This window comes from Dermacentor andersoni, chromosome 5, assembly GCF_023375885.2.
Source record: "Dermacentor andersoni chromosome 5, qqDerAnde1_hic_scaffold, whole genome shotgun sequence".
NCBI lineage: Eukaryota > Metazoa > Arthropoda > Arachnida > Ixodida > Ixodidae > Dermacentor > Dermacentor andersoni.
This window is the reverse complement of record NC_092818.1, coordinates 155,432,494-155,457,191: the sequence shown is the minus strand read 5'-3', so window position 1 is coordinate 155,457,191 and position 24,698 is coordinate 155,432,494. Positions and strand designations below refer to the sequence as shown.

General features: G+C 43.4%; 2 protein-coding genes across 3 annotated transcripts in view; one reads left to right on the top strand and one right to left on the bottom strand.

The window, feature by feature from the left end:
* LOC126531431 (uncharacterized) overlaps positions 1 to 24,698 on the top strand; it is a 146,503-nt gene that overhangs the window by 59,214 nt on the left and 62,591 nt on the right. The gene's annotated exons all lie outside the window — the stretch shown is intronic.
* The window catches only part of LOC126531427 (ATP-binding cassette sub-family G member 1-like), a 33,244-nt gene continuing 8,859 nt past the window's right edge, over positions 314 to 24,698 (bottom strand). The window contains exons 5-13 of the mRNA XM_050178946.3: positions 24,512 to 24,657; positions 21,710 to 21,833; positions 21,057 to 21,171; positions 18,504 to 18,649; positions 16,911 to 17,012; positions 15,333 to 15,501; positions 15,113 to 15,213; positions 12,008 to 12,163; positions 314 to 5,109 (exon numbers count right to left, since the gene is read on the bottom strand). Coding sequence (XP_050034903.2) covers positions 4,762 to 5,109; positions 12,008 to 12,163; positions 15,113 to 15,213; positions 15,333 to 15,501; positions 16,911 to 17,012; positions 18,504 to 18,649; positions 21,057 to 21,171; positions 21,710 to 21,833; positions 24,512 to 24,657 — 1,407 coding nt within the window. The 3' untranslated portion in view covers positions 314 to 4,761. The remainder of the gene's footprint in view (positions 5,110 to 12,007; positions 12,164 to 15,112; positions 15,214 to 15,332; positions 15,502 to 16,910; positions 17,013 to 18,503; positions 18,650 to 21,056; positions 21,172 to 21,709; positions 21,834 to 24,511; positions 24,658 to 24,698) is intronic.

Genomic DNA, 24,698 nt, shown 5'->3' with positions numbered 1-24,698 from the left:
AGTACTAGACTTGAAGGCAGGCACTGAACTCGCTAATTTGGGACCACGTTCTCCGATTGCAAATGTATGCAAGCTGTTTGCTTCCTGGCGGCGTTCCACGAAAGCAGGAGACCAACGGCGGAGCACAGCAGGCTGCTGCATTATCAAGCGAAACCAGTGACTGCGGGCTGGCCTGCTGCAGTGACTGATTATGGTGTGTTAAATGTGCACTTCTGAGTGCGCGTGATCCTTTTACAGTGAAGCTGTTAGGCCCTAGATGGTCTGGAATTGTAACGGTGCGTCCTCACAAGAAGAAAAAAAATATCTTCAGCGATTGAAGCGGAAAGTGCATACATTCTTTAGTGTCACGTATACGACATACAGCACAGCATTCGTTTCAATAAAGAGCAAGCACAAAAGAAGCATTCAAACCCTACAACCACATCATTGATGCTGCAGCGCTCCTGATTATTTTCTTTTTTCAATTTTCAATTTCAATTTATTCTTTAATTTTATGTCACTGCAGAATATACAAAAACTGTCTTGACCCATAGCCGGAGGCTAGTAAATGGCCAAGTACATAAAAGTTGTGTTAGTGCAAGCACGAAAAAAAGTTTTTACAAGGTTGATTGGTATAATAAAGAGACGCTAGTAGAAATAACATATAGTCTCATAAATTTGGCAATATGCGAAATAGACAGGGAAACGGGGGCACGCACGCGCACGAGCACGCACGCATCTGTAAGCAAAATTGGCAACACAAAAATATACAAAGCAGTTTTCTTAACACGCCAATGTTAGAGACAAACACGCATACATCTTCTTTGTCACATTGCGAGTATACATGCATATTATAAAAGTTAATCTACTGAAATGTTTTGTGCAAAATATCGCTTCATGACAGACGGAAAATGAGAAGGCTCTTTTATATGAAGCGGAAGTTGATTCCAAATTTTGGCTGCAATAAACTTCATTAGCCGTTGTCCACATACATTTTTTGCTACTTGTAAGTTAAAATGTTTAGAACTAACAATTCTGGTGACGAGATCCGAGGTGTGAAATACTGCCATATCAACGGGATGGTTATAATGTATAATAGAGGCTACGACTGCAACTGTCTTTAATTGGCGTAAGAAATCAAATGTCAGTATCATTAAGTTATAAAAGAGTGGCTTACTGGGATTGCCATGCTTTGATTTTGTTAGTTATTCTGAGTGCTCGTTTTTGCTATTTCATAACGGGATCAATATGTCTTGTACGTCCAACCCCAGGATTCGGCGCAGTAGGACAAAACATTGTGCATGAATGCAAAATACAGGGTGCGCAATATATGAACATCAAAGTAATTTCGAGCTTGCAAAAGAATAATACATCTAGGGGCCAGTTTCGCAGGTACGTAATTAATTTGATCCTGCCAGTGTAAACGGCCGTCCGACGACACTCCGAGATATATGAAGACAGGTGTCCACTCAAGTGAAGAGGAATTAATTGTAATGCAGAAGTCACGATATAGATTTCGTCTGCACGGGTGGAACGCTGTGTACTTTGTTTTCTTTGCTTTTACATTTAATTTGTTAGCTTAGTACCATGCTGATATGCGTTTTAATTCTGACTTAGTTCTGTTTTCAAGTTCAATGGGGTTATCAGGCGTAATTACCATTGCTGCGTCATCTGCGTACATAAGTACATCAGATGACTGCAAAGTATGGGAAAGTCATTTGCGTATAAAGAGAAAAAAAAAGAATTGGGTCGAGAACTGAACCTTGAGGTACACCTGTGCATTGAGATTGGATATTGCAAAGCACCTAGGTGCTCCCCGCATACGTTACCCAATAAAGATAACTGTTTCGCAAGCTGCCACGGCGACGACAGCCTGCGACGAGCAGCGTGAATAAGTTGAAGGGCAAAGGAAAAAGAAGCTGCGATACTACCAGAGGCGGCGTGCTGCCAAAATTACGATTACTCCCATTACTACAATTACTCTAAATTACCATTACTACCATTACTCTAAAGCAATAAAACATTGCATACCCACCTCTGCAGCTGTAGGGGTGATCTTTAACAGCTTCACTGGACATTCACTTTCGCAGGGCCGGGATGCCGAGTCAGTTCTTTGTTTGGCAGCTCAAAAAGAGCAGGAAATGTCCTACTGCCATCACAAGATTGTGAGTCGTTGAGCAGGTTTTAATAAAAGAAATAGCAGCTGCAATGACGTTTCATATGCGCGTAGAAACAACTGAATATGTTTTTGGCCCGGTTGTCTCAATTCAGAATTTAACCGGGCTATTATCTTTGTCATGCAAATTACGCTGGTTATCTTCATCGATCAGTGGACCACGCATAATAGGTGACGTTCACCTTGGTCAGTTTTTATGTAACCTCGTGTGGAAACACCGAACGATGATAATTTCTCTATTGACTGAAAATTTTCAGGGCATTTCAGGAGTCCTCCTTGAGTGAGGCGAAGAACCTTGAAGACCTCACGAACAGGGTTAAAACTTGGTTACTCGCATTTGCGATGACTGTACGAAGCCCAGATATTCTGACATGAAAGTTTGAGAAAGGCAGATTATGCCTTTCGAAATAAATAGGAAAGAAAGCAAGTCAGAAATACCAAGACACAAGTGACTTTACGATCAGCCTGACTCAATTACGGCGAACAGCATCTATGTGCTCCGACTTCTCGATACGCATAGACTTCCACGTGACCCTGAGAAGATTTCATCGGTACATCTGCCCAGAAGTTTGAGAAAACTTCAACGAACTGCTGAAAGCTCCTTACTTGTGTAAGATGCCAGCCCGCAACTCAATGAAGCATGGAGCTTGCATGCAGCAGCAGACTAACGGAGTCGAAAGCACACACCAGGTTAAGCAGACGTGCCCTAGATGTCTTTTAATAAGTTTGCCTTTACCGCTGGAGCACTTATTGCTGATTTTCATAACGAAGAAGCGAATATCGCACGCACCATGTGCACCAGTAGATTTGAAGCATATATTTTTCGACAGAAACTTCTAGAGGGAGCTCTGGAGCAGCGATCGTTGTGCTACCAGGGAATAGTTGTACCAGTGTTTGTTTATTCGTCGTCATTGTGGCTTCAGACGTTCTTTTGGCGTTACTTTTCGCGCTTTACCTGCCAAATTTCCGAGCAAGTTTTCTAAACACGGCAGGGCAATAAGTTTCTGTGCACATGCAAAAATTACCGCAACGTAACCGCCTGCGTTTCGATTTCGTTCAAGATGTTCAAACTGCGAACTCGCAAAGCCTTTATAGAAGCCAAAAGGACGAAATCTAATTAACGCCGATCATGCCTACGCTGTATCAACCACCGTACTTTTAGCTCGCGTAGATGATAGCGCCAGAGTATTTTCTGCAAATGTGTGTAGAAAATTCTACGGACCGAAGGAGCAGTTAGCCGGAGCGCAGGTGCACCGACGTGGCAGCACAGCGTCTCAATTTGTGCTTTGTGCGAAAAATATGCATTTGTGTTTTGGAGCACGAAGTAGGCCAGACGAAGAGTCGTATAGGCGTCCCACAGCACCCGATGTAACTATTATCTGCTCACTTACACCAAATGTGCACCACACAGTGACCGTGTTATATGAACATCTTATCAAGTGTCTGTGCTGTGCTTATCAAGTTACTAGACCGGAAAAAGAGGCTGCCGAGCAGTCGCTCTAATGCTGCAGCATGACACTGTATGATCGTTGGTTCACGCACCGCAGGCAAACCTGTTCGGCTAAGTTACCTTTACTTTTCGCTACGTTTCCATGCTTCTCAAAAGCGCGACGAACACCTGTGTACGAGAGAAAACTGAAGAATTTCGCGGGGATTCATGGCACGAGAATGTAGGCGTGAAAAACAAGAACATGAGGTTAACGAGGGCAGCCTGCATCTGTGTTGTCCCTCTCGTTCTTCTTGTGTCCTTGTTTCGCGCGCCTACCTATCTTTTTTTTTTCGTGCCACGAAACTAGAACGATTGCCCTTGCTCGTGAACACTTCTCGCAGTAAAAAAAAATAAAAAGGACAGGAAAGGAAACATGGAGAAAAAAATAAATAAAACGTGCTGGTCCTGCTGGCGCATCAATCATGGCAGGGTACGCATTACTCGTCAATTATGTCTCCGATGTGCGCACTACTTAGCCCCGAGAGTGTGCCCCCGTGCTGTGAGTATTATGAAAAATCACCGTAAAGCTCAGTGCTTTCTAGAAAAAGAAAAGTACAGCCCGGTCAGGTGGTTGGCTATCGCTGTTTTTTTTTTCTAAAATAAAGTAGTTTGTATCTAAAGGTTGTAGTGTTTCACTGGAAGTCTTGGTGGGGGCATGTTCTTTTTGTCTATGCTTCCTTTTTCTCATCGCACAACCTCTGCGAACTGATTTAATGGTAGTCTTATGTGCAATGCAGGTAATCGTTTCTTTAAAAATGCGCTTCATTTGGGGAGAAACGTAATGATCCAAATTGAAACGTAAGCAAATTTTTGTTTACAATGAGCTAACTTCTTTCATTTACACGTAGAATAACAAGCCATGACAAAAGGCTGTTTCGAGAACCTTGCAGCTAAGTGTTTACTCAGTCATTTTATACTTTTCAATAAAAGATGGTATTTCTGTACTGCTATCACCGCTTACAAGTTGCCCTCTTATCACGAGCTGTCACGTGGCCCGCGGTTTCCACCTTAAGTGGGCCTAACAGCTTTGTATAAACCGAGAACCGTTTTTGTTCGCGCTGATATGCCCTGATGGTCTTTTCTTGCAAAAAGCAAGCGGTAAGTACAAGCGGCGGCATTATCGCTTTCGTCGCAGGCGCCACTTGAGCACGAAGAAAGCGATGACCTTAAGGAAAAGGTCCATGCCCAGCAGTATAGAGAACTTGACCGAGAGGTAGGCGTGCTGCGCGTCCAATTTGTCCAGGATTTCGCGCGGGTCGCTCAAAAAGCAGAAGCTGTCGTCGTCGCAGTCGAGCTCTTCGCGCCCGTGCCCGTAGATGGCATGCAGTATTCCTTGGTGGGCGTGGTAAACGTGCGACGTGTACGTGATCCAGGCGAAGGCCGGGTGCAGGTGGCGCACCTGGACGAAGTAGCCGCAGAAGAGAAACGATGGCGCCGCTGCCGGCAGGGCCATGAAGAGGGCAGTCTGCAGGAAACGAGTGCCAGCAGAGGCGGTCAGGCATATACAGAACTGCCGTGCACAACAATTTTAGACGACGGGTGCAACAGCGGAATCGCTAAATGATCTACAACTTGTGCCTGAATGATTACAATTAAAAGGGTGAGAACGGTTAGCTGCCATCATTATACTGTGACTAAATAGCTTTACAGTAAAGGTGGCGCAACAATAATGGCCACACAAGACAGAGACGTACACAGGGGCTCTATAACGTAAAACTGTTACAAACTTTTCTATTCCAATTCTGCAATCAGCCCTCCGCGATTAGTCAAAAACTTTTTTGGACCACCCCCACTTCACCTGTCTGACACGCGACGTCACTAAGACCACAATAGCTTCCCATCTGATACGACGCGTACATACTGGTTATGCATGATTTGACTGAACAAACGAAAAATAGTTTCTTTTGATTCGACGCCTTTTCGCCATTAGCCCTCGGCTATTGGTCAAAAGTTTTCGGGCTGCGCCCACTTACCTGCCTGTCATGCGACGTCACAATACCGCAAAAACTCACCCTTCAAAGGGACGTGTACGCGTTAAAGATGCATTAATATGCCGAACAAAATTAGGATTTTCTTCTGAATAGCCGCAGGCTGCCCCGCTCCGAAAGGAATTAAAGATGGCTGCCGCCGATCACGCAGGCACTGGCTACTCGCACCTGCCGGAGAGCATGGATTGATTTCCGTATTATAAAACTTTTTGCGTGGCCGTGTAACGTTTTGAACACTTTCGGTACGTTTACGATCTCTTTTTCCCAACTCTTCTTTGCTGAAGATCCGTTTTAGAGTCATTCTTAAACTTCTGTTGCATGCCGCCGCGATTTTCGACCAGCCACCGCAAGCTAAGTAAGGGAAAGCGGACCAATTGCAGTCGCTGGCACCACCCTCTTCATCCGGTTATCCATCTTCAGTGCAGTGGCTCGGCCCCATCGAATCTCTCTCCACTTAAGCGTGCTCCTCGCCTCTTGTCAGCCAATTAGATCAGACAAGCCGCTTAGTCTAGGCAACGTTATTCGTTTTTCAAGTAAACAAAAGTGACCTCCTATGAACGAGGAGAGCGTTCGATTGGTCTGTCCAGACAACCCTGCGGGTGACCTCCTGATGCTTGCGTCGGCGGTTGCGCAAATTTGACGTCAGGGGAATGGAACAAAAACATATTGGAATAGTTTCAGGTTATAGGGCCTCAGGACAGCTGTTTTTTGTTGCCGTTTTTTGTGCGCCGTTTCTGCTATGAAGATAAACTGACTCACCTATTTTTTCATAATCATCATCCTATTTTATGTCCGCTGCAGGACGAAGGCCTCTCCCTGCCATCTCCAATTACCACTGCCCTGCACTAACCGATTCCAGCTAACGCCTGCGAATTTCTTAATTTCATCACCCAACCTAGCCTTCTGCCGTTTTCGACTGCGCTTCCCTGCTCTTGGCGCCCATTCTGTAACCATAATTGTTCGCCGGTTATCTAACCTACGCATTACATGACCTGCCCAGCTCCATTTCTTTCTCTTAAGGTCATTAGAATATCGGCTATTCCTGTTTGCTCTCTGACCCACACCGCTATCTTCCAGTCTCTTAACTTTGCGCCTAACATTCTTCGTTCCATCGCTCTTCGCGCGGTCTTTAACTTGTTTTCGAGCTTCTTTGTCAGTCTGCAAGTTTCTGCCCCGTATACCAGCACATGTAGAATAAATTGCTTGTACTCCTTCCTTTTTAGTGACAATGATAAGCTTCCAGTCAGTATCTGAGGGTCCCAGACTAGGGAACCCTCCTGGATATTGCAAGGGACCGGCCCTTAAGGCCGACTCCACTTCTCTGTCGTTATATATTGGTAATAAATGTTCTCCACCACCACTACCAACCCATTTTTATTCTTCTTTAAATTTCCTTCTCATGATCAGGGTCCCCTCTGAGTAATTGACCTAGGTAAACGTACTCCTTCACCGACTCCAGAAGCTGATTGGCGACCCTGAACTCTACTCTAATGCATATCAGCTTCCTTTATTTTTATTTCAAAGAAAAGATGGTGGGTCGCAGTGACACCTACTTTAGTGAAGTGTTTATGCGAAAATAACAATACACATACGATGGCTTCCCATTTATTATTCGAATCGCGTTAGAAGAATGAAGATATTGTACGTGCAAAGGGATTAGCGCTTAGAATGAACCGATCACACAGTGCTCACTTTGCATGCACGCGCTGTCTGTAAGTTTTCATACCGGCATCTTGCTTGTATTTCTCAGGAGGCAATCGAACATTGCAGGACGGCGTTGCCGAATTGTTGCTCACTTCGCGCTTTGGCTGAGGAGTGCTCTGTAAATGCTGTGGTCGACAGTCTTTGTTCTGTAATCTTCTACATTCCCTCATTTTCTTTCATAGCTTTCGCCGTTATCCATGGAGTTGCTTTAATACTGCTTTGTAACTTCTTTATAAAGTTGTTTTTACATTGCTCTGTAATTTTACTTCACTTTCTTTTGCTTTTCTTAACTAATCTTTTTTTTTTTTTTGGGGGGGGGGGGGGGCAGCGATCCACTTCGGTAGCTTAACCCTTTACTGCACAATTTTTTGCTTCCTCAAAATATTATTCATGGAGTTGTAGGGAAGCATAACAGTACCTGTACTCCCATGGAAACTTACTTTAGCGAATGTGTGTGGTTTCAATTTGCAGAAAAAGGGTATGTTGCATATTTGCAACAATGTGCAAATAAAGAATAAGTTGAAAGTAAAAGATAGATTTAGTGCGATTCATACTCAGATGCTTATTTGCACGAGACAATCATTGGTGCACCTATGATTTAGAGTGGAACAAAGAGAACCACTTGTACATGCTTGTGCAGCACAGGTGGTTCCCACACTTCGTGCAGTACGTCATGCAGATTCCCGCCCAGCCAGGAAACAATGCAGTGTTTTCGGGTTATTGTCAAAATGTAGAACATCGAAGCACAGACGTAAAGCTGTACCCGTGACGACGTGACACGACAACGTGCGGAGGCGCAGCGTACTTTTGAAACGAAAAAAGGAAATTCGACTAGAGAACATCTTGTGCACATATTGAATCGAAACGGACTTACACTCGTGGCTGTCGTGACTAATTGAATAGTCACTGCCTTCACTATCAGGAGGAATTGCTGGGCCATACCAGCGTTTCGGAGCCATTTCACTATTCGGAAGAAAATAAACCATGTACACGTTGTTGCATTTGTGCAACATAGCAACGTTCTGTCGGCAGGAACAAACTATTCCGAAATTACAATGTTTTTTTGAACCTGCAGAGTCAGAAGGACGTGGAGCATAGCGTAAGAATTTTTTTTGCGCTTTGTCTTATGGAGAAATACATTTACAATTTGTAAAACTTACCTATATCACTGCTCGCGGGCGCGCGCAGCCTCCGCCACGTTTGTTTAGGTAGAAGATGCGAAGAATTAGCACAGATTGCAGCACAAGGTGCCGCGTTTTACAGACCAATGTTGCGGATATGCAACAACGTGTACAGGCAGCTCCAAACTGACTTTGCTTCGGTTTTTAACGCCGTTCATCACAATGTTGCGTAAATGCAACAAGGTGCAGTAAAGGGTTAAGTTCCTACATTTCTTGCCGATAAAGAGGAAGAATAAGAGCCGCGTAACGATGCTTATTCTGCGATTAGACTTTCACCAAGGATACGCTAGAGCTGTCACAGTGGTTATTTAGTCCACATGAATGACATTCATTTGAATGCTTATATTCGTTTACATGGATTAATCTGGCTAAGTGCGATGCCACTCCTACTTTTTTTCTCACAGTTGAACACATACATGGGCGTACTGCTGTCCTTAAACGCATGACCCATATATACTAAAGTGTGACGATTCCCAAACTGCGACACTTGGTGCATAGGAGATTGGCGCTGATGTGTATAATTATATTTGAGCAGCGCTTTGAGTAAAGAAATAACCTTTGTATTACAATAGACATACTGGTGTGCATCTAAATTTTCTTAGCTACATTTACTTGCCGGAAGGAATAAATCTTTTATAGTGGCAAATATTAGGAATGCTATGCGGTGTTTGAAAGTAGCCTCATGTCGGCTTTGTAAGCTCCTTTCAGGGTGATGCCGTGGATCACGTGATGTTCGAACCATGTTCGATCACGTGATAACGCGTTCATTGCTTGCCTTAGCTGCCTCCGTTGCCTCCATGTTTAATTTAGGTATGCACATGCCGCTGCGGCTCAGCAGACCTCTGTTTTGTCGGATATCGTAGACGGTGACCGGGTGGACGGCACGATGTTTTGGCAGCTCCTTCAGAGGACATGTCAGCGCTTTCGGAGCTCATTACGCCTTGACCAAACGGCGCGAGCAGCGTATTAGGTACTTGTACTAGAAGCGTTGCTAGAAATACATTCCAAGCTCTCAAAACTTTGTTCTCAATTAAATCAGGATCGGTGTCTCTTGCTTTTCTTTCTTTATAAGCCAATCACTTTGAAGCAGCGGCTTGTGAGGTTTCTGATTCAGTAACCTGCCTCGGTGAGGCCCCTATATAATTGTTTTTTTTTTTTTCGCTTGCGGGCATGCTGAATTGTGGTTGATTTGTTCTTGCCGCGCGCTAGGCTTTGGAACGTAGATGTCGTCTACTCTGTAATAGCGTGTAGCCAAGATGTATTAGCGCTAGTCACTCGCTTAATTCGGAGCTTAACGTCGCGTTAAGCTCCGGATATTCATGTGTTGTCGGTGTAGTAGCTGTCACCCATGCTTCGGCGAATTCAAGAGTGCGCCTATTCACTGTTCTTAGTACGGGTGCGATAGAGTGGGTGCAAGTTTCGGTGTGAGTTGGGGTGAATGTGTGTAATAACGAGCGAGAAAGTTACTATGCTAGGAAGCGGCGCTACTCACTTTGTAACGAGTGGTGTTCACTCACGCCCACGTTAACTCCGGTGTTGAATTTCTTTCAAGGTTAGTGATACAACGCTGGCGGATGAGCTAACTTCTTTAAATTCATGGAAAGGCACTGCACCGCGAAGGGCGGCGGGCGAAAGGGTCTGTATATGAAGGGCGGTCTGCGAAAAGGGTCTATATTTACATGTACAACGCTGTTATGCTTTCTCCTGTTATTATGTTTTACTTTGAGTGCTTGGAAATGATTAACTGGCCAATTCATTAACATCTGAGAATGAAATTCTGAAATTATTTGCTGCGTGAAAGTTGTTGTCAACTGTACGTTCCCGTAAGCTATGCTTGAATATATGCACTCGCCGTTCAGAAGGCCAAGAAAGGAACTTGTATTTCTTTCAAGATGAAGGGGTCATGTGCGCAGAATTTCCCCGGCCGGAGTTGTAGCTTGTACTGTGGAGTCCTGAAGAATGCACGCTGCCGTACTTCTTCACGGTGGTCAGGGACCAACAAGGCCGGCACTGCTTCAACCAACGTTTAAACTGCACTGCACACCATAAATCGGCTTCATGACATTCTTAACAAATAGTGAACTCAAGACTCTATAGTGGCATTTGCCAAGTGCACGTGACATCGTATAGTGCACGAGACTTGTATGCACACTGTACCTGCACATAGTCCGAATGTGTTTTACCTTAGACAACTGCACGCACACTTTCTTTTCTTTCCATTTCCTTCTCCACAAGTGTTGCATAGAAGAATTGGTAGTTCATGCTGTGCAAAGGGCTTGCGACAGCACAAGGACTGAGTAAGGCACACAGATACTCCGGTATGTGTCATTGTGTACGTTCAAGAATACGCGGTGTCATCTCCGTATTGATTCTTAAACGATCCTCGAATAAAGACACGGCACTTCTCAAGAATTGCCATGGATGATCATAAAGCGCAGTGACCACTTCTGTCTAGGCCTGGCGCTGCTATCTACTTTCTTGAATCGAGGTGGAGTGTCCAGTGGAGGATCGTTCTAGGAAACTCACCCAATTTTCTGTTCGCTTGAGGATACGGGCTCAATTCTTGTCTTCTAGAGCACACCTTGCATTGCTGTGCTTCTCCCATTCCCCTTAGCTTGAGCTCCTCCGGGGAACCTCTCAGCAACTCACACATTACGGTTTTCCTTGTCTCTAATTTAAGCACTTTACGATTGTGCCATTATTTTATCAAGTGACTGCGACAGGAGGCCGGCGCAAGAAAATTTGCTTGTCGTCCTTGGTTTTGAAATAGCGGTAGCTAAAACGCTAAGTCTAATAATCCTCTTTCAGAACCCCCGAGAAAATTATATCGTGCTGAGTGAGACAACACGCTTCACTCACTTCACGGAGCGTGCCTGTGAATTTAGCCTGTCAAGTGCGCGTTGACAGACGTGCAAAGCCTCGATTTCTGACTGTGTGAGTTCATAATATTTTCATTTACTTCGGTGGATTACAGGATAAGCAGGGGGGTACGGAGAATTTGGAGGCTATAAGTAAGCTTGGTTAGGGCCTTTTGAAGCGACGCTGCGCATGAGGAAAGAGAAGTATTTCCTATAAAACTTGGCAGCTACACCTTTCTTATTTTTTGAAAATATAAAAAAAAGATAAAAGCTAGTTAGTGCCAAGAGGCTCGAAGGAAACAGTTTCACAAAAAGCGTGCATTCCTGTGTATGATATTTGAACACATTTTTATGTCCGTCATGAATCACCCACCGGAAGGTGTCAGATTTCGTCGCTTTTTGTTCTCGATTCCGCATCGTAGTCAGCTTACACGTTCGCGTCCTTGAAGGAAGAACGCAACCAGCGAGCGCGGGAAACATTCCAAGCTATAGGTTTACATTCGGGGAGAGATCCATTACAGTCCGGATTCGAGGCAGCCCCTACCTTTCGCCTGCAAGCGTGCAGAGCGCGTCTGCACAGCTCTGTCTACACTGTGTCGCTGCGTACTCGAGAGCGTATATCTGAGGATCACCTGCATGCTGCTGGCAGCTGAGACGACAAGCGCGATGGCCTGGCTCGTGGCGCATGTCTGCACGGCTAGCAGGACGACGGCGGCGATGCGATGGAACTCGGGCGGCTGGGCGGTGGACCAATGCAGGATGCACATCATGATCAGAGGCCCGCCAACCTGCGAGGAACAGAAAAGAAACGCGAAAAAAAAAGAAATAAAAAAACTTGCGCTGACCTAAAATAGATATCGTTTGATGAAAAGCTGTTAAATATGCGCCAATGGTGCAGGTCACTGTGCCATCAACGAAAATTGAAAAACGCAAGATAACATAATTTTGACAGTAGTCGCAGAGAGTAGCGTCGGGTTTAGGGACGTAAACCTGTAGTGTTAAGCGAGAATTTTTTTTACATCGTTGAGCATAAGATAAGAATAAGAAAATCAGCAGACATCACTTGAGCGATTGCTCTAGCCTTTAACTCATTTATAGCGACAGCAGCATGCTATCACAGCTGACACCACCCTTAAAAGCTTTTGATAGGTACACAACATCCTTCATACTTCCCTCCTACGGTACTATAGCATGTTGCGGTCACTGAAACACATCTACAAAGACGCAACCACTCCTAGAGCTTGTATAGCACCCAGCTGTTGCAACAAATTCCCAAGTGCGAATGTTGCCCGTATATGTCTAGACTGCACGAGTGTTTTTGTATGAGCGAAGCTTCTCTGGTGCCATCTGTTTTCCTGCCCTCTCAACAAAGCCCGCTCTGTCCTAGTTACTGCAACGTATGGGTTAAACCTGGCGCCTTTTCGTTACGACATCACGACTTTCCTCAATTACGGAAAACTACATAGCCGTAGGTGTTATAAGAAAACCTCTTGTTGTACTTTGGTACCTACAAACTCCGTCGTACGACTGGCTTTCGATAGCGCAGAGTTAGAACTGCCGTTTCATTCGGCGTATCCTAAACTTTGGGACTGTTTGCTTTATGTTACGGTATGTAACCTACATGAGTGTAGCTAGACTACATCTAACCTGTTTGCAGGCCTACTAGTTCACCTACGTTTCTTGGCCAATTTACTGTGAGTATCTCAATTTATTTTATTGCTGGTAATTAAATAAAACGGCTATGCTTAGATAGGACTGTCAATTTATATGGAGGGAAGCTTTGTCGTGTTGACATAATAGTTGCGCTTAACAGTGTTGTCCAACAGTGGCACGCCCGCCACCGTTCGATTTATTCATCGGAGTAGCTACTCTGAGCTGTGTGTCTCTTCGTAAGTTCATTTGGAGCAACTAAGCAAATTTATTGTCCCGTCAATTGCAAAACATTTTTTTTCTATGACTCCGTACGCACTCCTATACTGTTAACTAAGCGTATAGTAAATAAGTGTATCTGTTACTTATTCGGGTAGCCAGCCAGTCTATATCATGACTTGCCCATATTGATGGCAACCTTTTCAAGCTGTAAATTTTAGTGCAGGAATGTACTTGGCACATGCGGCCATGCATCGGAGAATGTACAACATATTCTATTAATCTTTCCTAACTTCGTACATAAAAGATGAGCTTTGTAGGCACCATTGATGACCTTTGATCATCCTATGGGCATAGAAATGTTGCTTGGAACACAGGCTAACGCATCATTACAATGATCACCTTTGAAGGTGTTAATGACCTCTAAGGTCCACAAGTGGGACACATTCTATGTACTGTGATGAGACGCTCATACACGTTATATATCTGTATGCCCGCGTTATAGCGCAAGTGGCGTGTATAGTGATGGATAATTTGGACGATAATCCACTATCAGAACTAAACACTCTAGGCCAGTGCTATAAAGGGAACTACGCGCTAAATGCTTTATTCGCCCTACCAAGGTTCCCGCGGTCTTAAAATTAAATTGAGGGGTTTTACGTGCAAAAACCAGGATCTGACTATGAGACACGCTGTATTAGAGGACTCCTGAAATTTTTACTATCTGGGGTTTCTTAACGTGCACCTAAATCTAAGTACAAGGGCGTTTTCGCATTTCGCCCTAATCGAAATGCGGCCGCCGTGGCCGGGGCTTGATTCCGCGACCTCGTGCTTAGCAGCCCAACACGATAGCTACTAAACAATCGCGGCGGCTGGGTCCTGCCGTCTACGGGCCTTCATTACAGACATTAAGAACGCCGCCCGTTACCACTCTATATATCACGCGGTTTGTTTGCGCTCGGCTCTCTATATCTCTTTCTCCCCCTTTCCAATCTCTATGTCTCTTTATCCCCTTGCTCCTTCCCCTCGTGCAGGGTAGCCAACCGGAACTGCCTAACCTGCCTGCCCTTTCTATGCACCATTTCTCTCTCTCTCTCTACTGAAAGTGGCACTGTGTCTATGTATTAACACTTCTACATCCTTGTGTATTGATATGTCGTAGCATTCTGTGTGGGTTACAGATTAATTCATGCGCTATTTTTCGTCTCTATACTAACTGCTATTGTTTAAGCATGCTTTCAAAACGTGCTTTATTGCCGGACCCTTCGTTCGTTTTTCATACCACCTCATGTTATCATCGTTTGCTTATTGGATCATTTTTGAGGGGCCGACCACACAACAGTTGTCAACATTGCCAATGTCATCAGAATAAATCAGTCACACATAAATACACAGCCTATCTCAGTAGACTCGCCTATCAACAGACACCCAAGGCTGCTTTATATAAAACTCTTTTGCTATGAGTCTAAGCCCGCGTGGTCGACCCTCATTAAAATCACCAATACCAAAGCTATCATGCTCGAATAAAAAGCAGCCCCTAGCCCGAACATCCATGGCTTCAGTTGGGCGTGAATAACTGAATCTATACGCGTCTTCTTTCGGTGACTGTGCTTAAGTATAGTTTAACCATTAGAAATTGTGTCCATTATAAAATCTCCGCTGTCCCCGTTATAAAATCTACGTTGAAGTAGGAACAGAAGTTTCCATTCATCTAATCGAGCTTTTCCTTGCCTCAGGCGTAAGTTGGCCAGCTTCTAAGTTTCAATATAAGGTTTGCATTTAGAGTTCGGAAATTTTAAGGAATGTCAATAAAGTGTTTTTTACGACGCGAAAATATTAAATTGAGCAAATTTCGGTGACGTTCTTACCGTAAAAGGCATCTCAGTGATGATTCTAGCGACGTAGTACATGCTTGGGCTGTACCAACAGTTCCGATGTTCCCTCAGTAAGACACTGAGCTCTGTAGGGACTAAATGAAATGAAATACGCGCTGAACGTATTTTATAATAAAGTGGTGCTAGATTACTCAGAACATTAACGACAAAACACTATGTCATGAATATCAGACCCCGAGGTGTGTATACTTACATATCAATACGGTCGGCATAATGGACTGGAAAAGGATGATTGCCAGGGCCACGACAAACATGGCGGCATTATTCATTACACGGGTGGCTCTGTTCCCGATTCCGTAGTACATCATGGTTAGGAGAGCAGAAAAGAACAAGTACGCCAAGATGCGAAGCTGCGACGCAACCTAGTATAGAAAAGGAAATAAAGAAAACATGTTAGAATTTACATGGCTGTTAAAATGTTATCTCTTAAGCTTCATACAAGTGTACATGGATACAAGCCATAACAGTTCAGTCTTCTGGATGATTTATTGTGTTTGTATAGCATATAGGGCACACCTACGAATAGACTAGAATTTATTGGCAGGAGAGACGGAGAGGTCGACCTGAGATAGTGTGCTCTAGTCTGCTACTCTGCACTGGGGAAGAAGGAAGGAGAGTGAAAGTACTGGGATGGGTGATGACGATAAGTGGTGAGTGCTTATGTATATGAGACAGTTGCCTTGCTAGAGCCGCTAGTTGAGCTTGGTGTCCTGCAGGAACTTCAACACTTTTGTTGCACGCATTGAGAGAGAGAGAATGAAGAGGAAAGGCAGGGAGGTTAACCAGATATGAGTTTCCGATTTGCTACTCTACACTGGGGATGGGGGATAGGGGTTAGAAAGATGACAGAGAGGAAAACGCTACAAAAAGAAAAAAAGGAACACGCACACATGGAGACACACACACGCACAAAAGGCGTTCCAGTTAAAGGCGTTCGCAAAGGCCGGTAGATCGCAAAAAGCGCAATAGCGCTTGCACGGCCTTCTGTGACGTTAGCTCACTTCGATGTTGTAAAATACTTTTTTCCGATAGCGGTTGGTCATCCACTTGGTCAAGTTCATGGCGAAGGCATTCCCTCTGTGGACCGCACTGCGGGCAGGCGCACAAAATATGGCCAATTGATTCTTCATGGCCGCAGTGGTCACAGGTTGGGGTGTCGGTCATCCCTATGCGGAAGGCATAGGCTTTGGTAAAGGCAAAGTGGCAGTGTCAGGCCATGGGCCGAGGATAGCTTCCTCCGACAGTGACTGCCTGCCAACGCTGGCTAGGAAACACAGCTATGAAGCTATTTAAAAACGCCCACGCCGTTATTCTAAGGCTCACACCTGATTAGTTTCGTGTTAAAATGTTATGCAATGTACATAATGTGTGGTCTCGTATGTCTATGACCTTCAGTGCGATAGCAACTCCTGCTATATTTCTAAACGTAAATATCTAAATGATATTTCGTGCATTTTTATGCAAGCTTTCTTATAATGAGGGGGGAGAGGGAGGGCTTAGAGACCTGGCATGGATTGCACTGAGAGCTATTAAAACAACTTTTCCTAGTGAGTCTGCGGATGTTTAATGCTGTTCTATGTATTTTTTCTTCTGTTAAAACGTTTGGCTTATCATCTCTGACCTTGCTCAAAAGGTTTCTTGGCTTGCAAATTACTCATATTGTTGAAATTAATAAAGAAAGCTACAGCAGTGTTAATGCTCGCTGAGAAAACTATATACATCAAGTTCCACCAACAGAAAATATGCATACCATGTTAATTGTCAAACTTACCTTATTTCTGAATAAGCAAAAGAAGCACCGTTTCAAGAGTACGCCGAACTGCAGAAAAGCGCTTGCGTTTATTTTGTACATGTCACGTTCTTGTTGCTTTTCCTGAAACAATGACAATGATTTTCTATGAAGAAAAACTACCATTTTTACTTCTTGAACAGCCGTGTAAAAATAATGATACTATGAAAATGTGCACAGAGACCTAATTCTGCCATTATTGGCCAAGTGGTCTTTTGTGGTAATAGCAGTTGAATATGTTGTTATAAGACACTGGCGCAATATGTACAATCGCGTTCAGTTTGAGCTGCAACACGGTGACCGGGGTCGAAGGAGCCCGAAGATTGCACGGCAGCGCAGACAAACGAAAAATTGGAGAACTTTACACAGTTCTAATTACAGGTATTTAGTAAAACAATTTTGTTTATGCTTGTGCCATCATTCAATCTTAGAGCCCCTTCCACCACGGACACCGTGTTGCAGCTCAGATTGAACGCGAACATACCTTAACTATATTATAATTTCTTTGTTAAGGTTACTAAGAAATGTCACTGAGTTTGCAACCTAAGCTTTACTAACAACAATTGGAGAAACTATACATTTCCTGGGCATTTGTTGCTTTCTCAGCTTACTTTAGAGCCCATCACCCATCATGCAAGGTTGTGGGTTCTATTCCGCACTGCGGTGTATCGTTTCTTTTTCTATCTTCCGTCACCTTCGCTCATGGCAAATACAACAAAAAATAACTTCAAATTCATTTACTTTGTAATTAGATATTGGGATTCGTATATATATTTGTGCCGAGCGATTATCTAGCACACACGCAGTTTATTAACTGAACACCGAGTCTCGGAGTTCTTTAACGTGTTGTCGGGCATTCCACGGTCTAAAATATATTTGAAACTATCAGGTCCAAATTTCGCACAAAAAAGTTGCGCACGATATGAGCAAAGCAGAAAGCGCTGGGAGGTGACAACCTCCTCACTCCCTTGTCTTTCCTGAAAAAAAAAAAAGGCCGTACACCAAGGTAGTTGACAAGCATTGTTCTAGACAAATTTCGATAAGAACAGCGACATAACGTGCTTTAGATTTTATAAATTAGGTTTTGCCATAACGAACTGCGATGTACTTATTATAATGAGGTTAATACGTACACTGCAGAAAAGAGCATCAACACTTTAAGCGATAGACGTCATGGAATTTCAGAAATTGACAATTCTGGGCCAAAAGGCAGCGATTCAAGAAGGTTACGGACCCGCTTCTTACCGTCTCGCGTATACCTTAAGGCTCACTGAAACGCTAGAACATAAGAGTGATTGAGTTCACATCCAATTACAAAGCCAGCACTTTACCGAGCATCCACCTCATGAGCAAATAACGTGCAGCAGAACCAATTAAGCACAAAGACAGAGCAGAACCTTTCAGAACCTCAGGAGCTTCAGAACCTTAGGAGCTTTGAACAATAATAAAAGAAAAAGTATTTAACGCATTACGAAGTATTGTATGCCACGGTGTAACAAGAATTACTACATATTTCTTTAGTTCAAAGAGTTACCAGCTTGTCTGGCGCTATAAACTGCAGTTTAACTGACTTACTGCATCTGTCATCACTCTTCCACCATATTGTGTAAGTTGTGGATGGTCAAAGTTGTTCTTGCCGTTGTCAATAAGGATGCCAGGTTTAAAGGACCTTGCTAGCTGTCTGCTAAGCTCCCCGTGCTCTCCGGACGCTATCTCTGTAACTTAATAGAAAAAAGAAACATTGTTCACGAGTTTCATTTACTTGTCGGAATTAACTTAAGAGGAAGATTTAGCTCGGGGGCTGTTGCTTCAATACATAAGAAAGAAGGAATAGTTTTTCTCGGCAGCCACTGTACCAAATTTGATTATATTTGTTGCATTTAAAGGAAAAAGTTAAAATCGAGTGACTGTTGGTAGCAAAATGTTGATTTATGCCGTCAGTTTTGTATGAAAATTGTTGAATTTCCCCAATTTTTAGAAAACAAAACACTGAAGTTTAGAACTCTGTAACTCGGCAATGAAAAAACGTATTACAATTCTTTAAATTGTATCTAATAGTACATCTAAAGCGGACAAAGGTAATGTATTACATATGCTTCTCGATTATACCATTATTATGTGAGTACGACTTTTGCAAAATTCTTCCAAACAATGTAACTGATTCACGTAAGACGCAAATTGATAAATCGAATTTTTCCGCTCTGGATGCTCTAACGGATGCAGTTTACAGAACTGTGATATCTGTTCTTAGTGCAGACCCACGAATTTGTAAACTTCGTGCTTCCACTTTCTTATTTTACCAATTTTTGAAAGCTCCTTTTAAAACATTTGGGCCCTCAATGAAAATTCCCCTTCAACAGTCGCTATAATTTAACATTCTTTCTCAGATGCTTCAAATTTAATTAATATCGACCGAGTGGTTATTTCAGAAAAGCGTTTCTATGTTTTACATGTATTTGAATAGGTTGTATCGGAGTTGGGCCCAAACTAAAGCTTCCTCTTAAGAGACACTAAAGCTAAATACTTAAGCAGTTTAGAGGGATAAAGTATTTCTTGAGAACTCTGAGCCCGTTAATTTCGCACTAGAGGCTTATTACTGGAACAGAAGATAAAAGGCCGAAGTTCTATTAGTCAAATTTCACACCGCTGCCACAGAGGGAGAGTAGTGATTTTGAACGGGAAGAAGAGATAAGTGGCAGCGCCGTAACTGTCTCTCATAGGAGGACACCTCGACAGCACTGCATGGGGAAAAGGCTGTGGGGAGAAAAAGACTGCCACAGCGCCGATGTACGTCAATGTCATGTCATAGATTTCAAAGTATCTTTATTGTGTTCGGGCTTTTGTGGCTACAGTAAAAGTTATTGAGACTTGCCAAGTTCAGTTTTCGGATTTTTTAGAATACAATGTAGTGCATCCTTATAAATAATAATAAAAAATTAACTAAGGTAGATCAGACGCCGAAAATGTCCGTGCTGCCATGGTGAACTGGCGAGGGGATTTCAAGGTAGGCACGGCTATCCGTCTTTTATTTGTGCATCTTTTCTGGATTACCAGCCTTCTCTTCTGGGTAACAACGGCTCTTTCGGTAGTTCAGAATGGTAATTTATTAGGATAAACAATTTCTTTTCTATTTATTTTGTCTTTGTAAAAAAATCAGCTATGGGGTTCGTGCGCCATGTACATTATGCGGGCAAAAAAGGGAATAAAACAGGGCCGAATTTTGTTGGTATATGCCACACGAGCAAGTAAACCAAACTATGCCTTATACAAACGTGCCTCCAAACAAATACAGGCAGAGTATAAAAGTTATGCTTTGAATTACGGATAATTAAAACATAAGTTGTGCTTTCCGGTTACGAAACATTGTCGTGTTTTGATTGTACTGTATTTTTAACTCTTGAAGTTTGCGCTGCAAAAAAGAAAAGAAAAAGTTCAAAAATAAATAAAGAAAACATACATATGTGATGCTTACGGACATGTAGAAGTGGGATGAAAATAAATAATGAAGGAAGTAATTATTTACACTGTATTTATTCTGCCAGTCAGAAAAAGCTGGACAGGTGGTCGGTCTGAATTTTAGAGCTAGATTAGGTGTAGGGAGTGTGTGATATTAGCGCACCCACAAAGCCATTCCCAGAATTTGAATCCGCTAGCCTGTGGGATGATGGTGTGCATCCTCGGCCTCATGAGTCACCGAGATTCAAGTGCGTTGTCGCTGGCCAGACGTGCTTGGAAAAATACTAGTGCGGCTTGGCTGCAGTCCAGCCCAGCTGATCGACCGACAGTTCAGTGTGCTACATCGAAAATCAAGCTTGGCCAATACCCCACCGCGGAATGTGCAAGAAGCTTCTTAAAGAAATACGCAGTGCAATACAGGGTACAATCATAATCCTTCCGAACCTTTTCTATGGACTGCATTATGAACGAATGCAGGTTTGCTGGCGCGCTTGTCTGTTCCTGGACGTTTATTTTTCATTTCAACGCATTCCTTACGTTGAATAGGAGAGAGTTGAGCGCTGCATGTAAGTGCGGCTCTTCCACACTTGACACAGAGTGTTCGGTAAAGTGCGAGCAAATCTCTACAAAGCAGTTAGATATCATTTTTGTGCTGTGAGAAGTATGACTCACTGAAGTCAGATGGATTATGATGTATCGGACAGTGGAGATTCTGAGCGGCCAGAAACGGCAGCAATTTGTCGACGGGGCCATTGTAAATGCACATTCCTTCCGAGATCATGTACAGCTGAAAGGTGAACGTGCGTTGTTACTGGATCGGCCTCTTCCTTGATTACATGCCGTGATGCGCCTATGAGCATGCGCAGATGTAAATGCATGTTAAAACTAATGCATAGTAACGGCAATAAACACATGCCAGTATAGAGCGTAAGAGCGCGGACACATTTTCTACGCTCAGGATTATTCGCCTGGAAATTTTACCTTTTGCTCATGTTATATCAAATGGCTGATTCCAGTAATGTTAGATGACATTGCTGGACCATTAGCAACGAACATTTGACTTTAGTCAATGTCTCACACGGATAGGGCAATAGAACACTAAGGCCTTATTGTATTAATACGTTAAGAACTCAATTTTTTTCCTTAGCTCAAGGAATAGTGCAACTGAATGTTGCACTAGGCCAGAGCCCTAAACAGTCTCTTCACAGCTACTTGTCATTAATATCATCTTACGTCATGGCAGCTTATGCAATGTGCCTGCCTCATGACTTTTGGTATTCGAGGGAATCTTATTCTCCATGTTCAACTTAATTGCAACCACTTGCCTTGTCAAAATGTGAGAACAGTGTTGCGCTGGGGTTGTGAATCGAACACAACACGGTGTGCCCACATGCGGCTAATGACCGCAGCACCAGAACGCACCTTAGGGCTGAGCTGCTGTCTAGTCCGCTGTAAATAAGCACATAAACATATTGTTTCGCAGGTTGCTCTTACAACAGCAGTTGCTGTGCAACGTAATGATATAGAATTTGATACATTAAAAGCTTCAGTAAAAGCATACGGTATCTACCTCAGACGAGTGTTCATGCATTAAACCGAACAGCTGTACCGATCACTAATACCCCTGTTACACGGGCGACACGTTACACGTTATGTTACACGATAACAACGGTTAACGTAACCGCGGTTATCGCTAAACGTAATTATCGCGGTTACACGGCAGGTGAAACTGCGGTTAGGCCGCTAAGCTCGGTTGACCGCCAACCGAGCTTGGCAACCTCGGTTTAGTGTAACCCACGTTTCGGAAACGGACAAAATGGCGGACGGTACTTCTCCAGAGTGCCGCGCTCGCGCTTCGCAGATATCTTCCAAAAAGCGTATCCTTTGGCCTGACGCGACAACTGAAGCACTGATACGCGTTTGGGAAGATAATCTGGCCGCTCTGCGCTCAAGTAGCAGAAACGCGCGCCTGTACACAGAGATAACGGCTACACACAAATTTCAAAATTTAAGAACACCGCGATCAAACTGGACAAGTGAGACATACAAACGCTGTCCGTTTGTGTGCGTCTCACCTTCTTGTCCAATTTGATGGCGCTGCTTTTAAACTTCAGTATTTTTAGCATGTACTTTTTGTGATAATTTGTGCAATGTGGAACCGCAGTGTACATACACTAACACTTCAATGTACTGCCTGTTCTTCCTTTCTCATTCTTTTTTTTTTTGTAAATGCAAGCGTATAGTTTGAAAGCGCATTCGCGTAATGTTGTATCCCTTTAATTATGTGACCAATGTTTGTTAGCTGAAACATCCATTACGAATATTTTTTTACCTTTTCTTTCAGTGGAGTTAATTTTATTTTACATTTACCCATTTGCGACCCTCAATTCTGACTTTTTATATAGTTGTATGCCCACCAGGCATGCTCACAACTGAGAGCAGAAGTATCGAAAATAAATAACCTACGCGTGCAAAACGCAGTTTTACACGTTAAAACTCTCAAATATGACAGCTGTTTTGCTGAAAAGTAACATCTTTATACCACTGTAATCAAATGTCGAAGAAAAATTATACAAAATGAAGCCTGTACGCAAGAGATCACGTGACGCGTCACCAGACCATTAACCGTGATCGGGATAGTCCGTGTAATTCTGGCGGACTACGGTTCGCGTTAACCACGGTCGAGCGAGTTAACCACAGTTAAGTTTAACCGCGGTTAAGCTGCCCGTGTAACTAGGGCATAGAAAGTTTACAAAATAGCCTTTGACGAGTTTATCAATACGCTTCTCTGTGCGTTGAATAAGGGTGACGTTGCAGATAGTTAAAATAGCAGTGGCGTGATACAGCGCTACATATTTTTAGACAGTGACGAGAAACACAAAAGGGCGAAACAAAGAACTACATAGGCAAGAGACGGAGCATTGTCCTCTCTTTTAAAGGTATGTATATCTGCGCCACTTACTTTTCAAACGGACAAAACACCTGTGATATAAGCCTGCAATCTTTTTTTCGAGTGGGGCATCAAACAAAAACAAAACGTTCTCGCTTAGGCTGAGTCAGTCAACTGGAGAAATTTGCTATTGTGAAATCATCCAAAAATGACTTTAGTGTCATAAACGTTTCCTGGAGTTGATCGCTGCATATTTTTTTTATAATCATGCGCCTTACACCTGTATCTCTACTCACAATATGAAAGAAACGAATGAAAACAAAGAAATTGATCAATAGATCTTTACACGTTCGTCTCTGAATGAGGCTCCACGTCAACGCATACCCTTAGCACTTACTCTAGAAAAACTAGCCTTGTGAAGTGCTACGTTGCTCAAGATACTTGTATATCATCCGCATTGATACTCCAAATATTCCGAAATACTTGCGGTAATGTGTGCGCGTTGAAATTCCGGAGTCCTCAGCTAATGAGTTTTCGAAATCAACTGTGACCTGTGCGCGTTGTCTCAATAATCAAAATGTTTAATTGCGTAGTACCAGCCTTTCTGATGTAATACAGTAGATTTGTGCCGTACGTCAATTCTTTTGTGTCACCACAGGGCGCCGAACTAAAGCTGACGATAACTGTAATACTGTTTTCGATTATATTATTGAAACTTGCTAAGCTTTGTTGAACACTTTTGGTAGCCTCCGTGATTGCTTAGTGGCCATGGTGTTGGGCTGCTAAGCACGAGGTTGCGGGATCGAATCCCGGCCACGGCGGTCGCATTTCTGTGGGGGGCGAAATACGAAAACACCCGTGCACTTACGTAGATTTAGGTGCACGTGAAGGAACCCCTGGTGGGCCAAATTTTCGGAGTCCCCCAATATGGCGTGCCTCATAATCAGATCGTTTTTTTGTCACGCACGACCCCATAAAACGCAAATAGGAGGGAATAGGTAATAGGCGTTCGCTAGTCCAGTTAAACCCTTGCTCTTTGCCTGTGTTTTTATTAGACAGGAAACAAGGTTTTCGATAGCAGTCGCGAAAGCTATCCGGTGCTACGGGTGTCTTAGCCTGTGTTTCTGCCAGTATTTTATACTACTTTTAGTACACTACTTTTAAGTAGAAATTAGCACTGTGTGTCTTTGGGATGCTTGAATAAAAATAATTGTTGTCATGTTAGATACAGGCTCACCTGGTGGGCTCGTCCAGGAAGATGACAGGAGGGTTGTTAATGAGCTCTTGCGATATGGCAAGCCTTTTTCTTTGGCCTCCAGAGAGATAGCTGGCCCTTGTATTCTGGCACTCTGTCAGGCCCCACCGCTGGATGGCATCATCCACCTTCGGTTGGCGCGAAAAGCAGCAAACACGATATGTGGCCT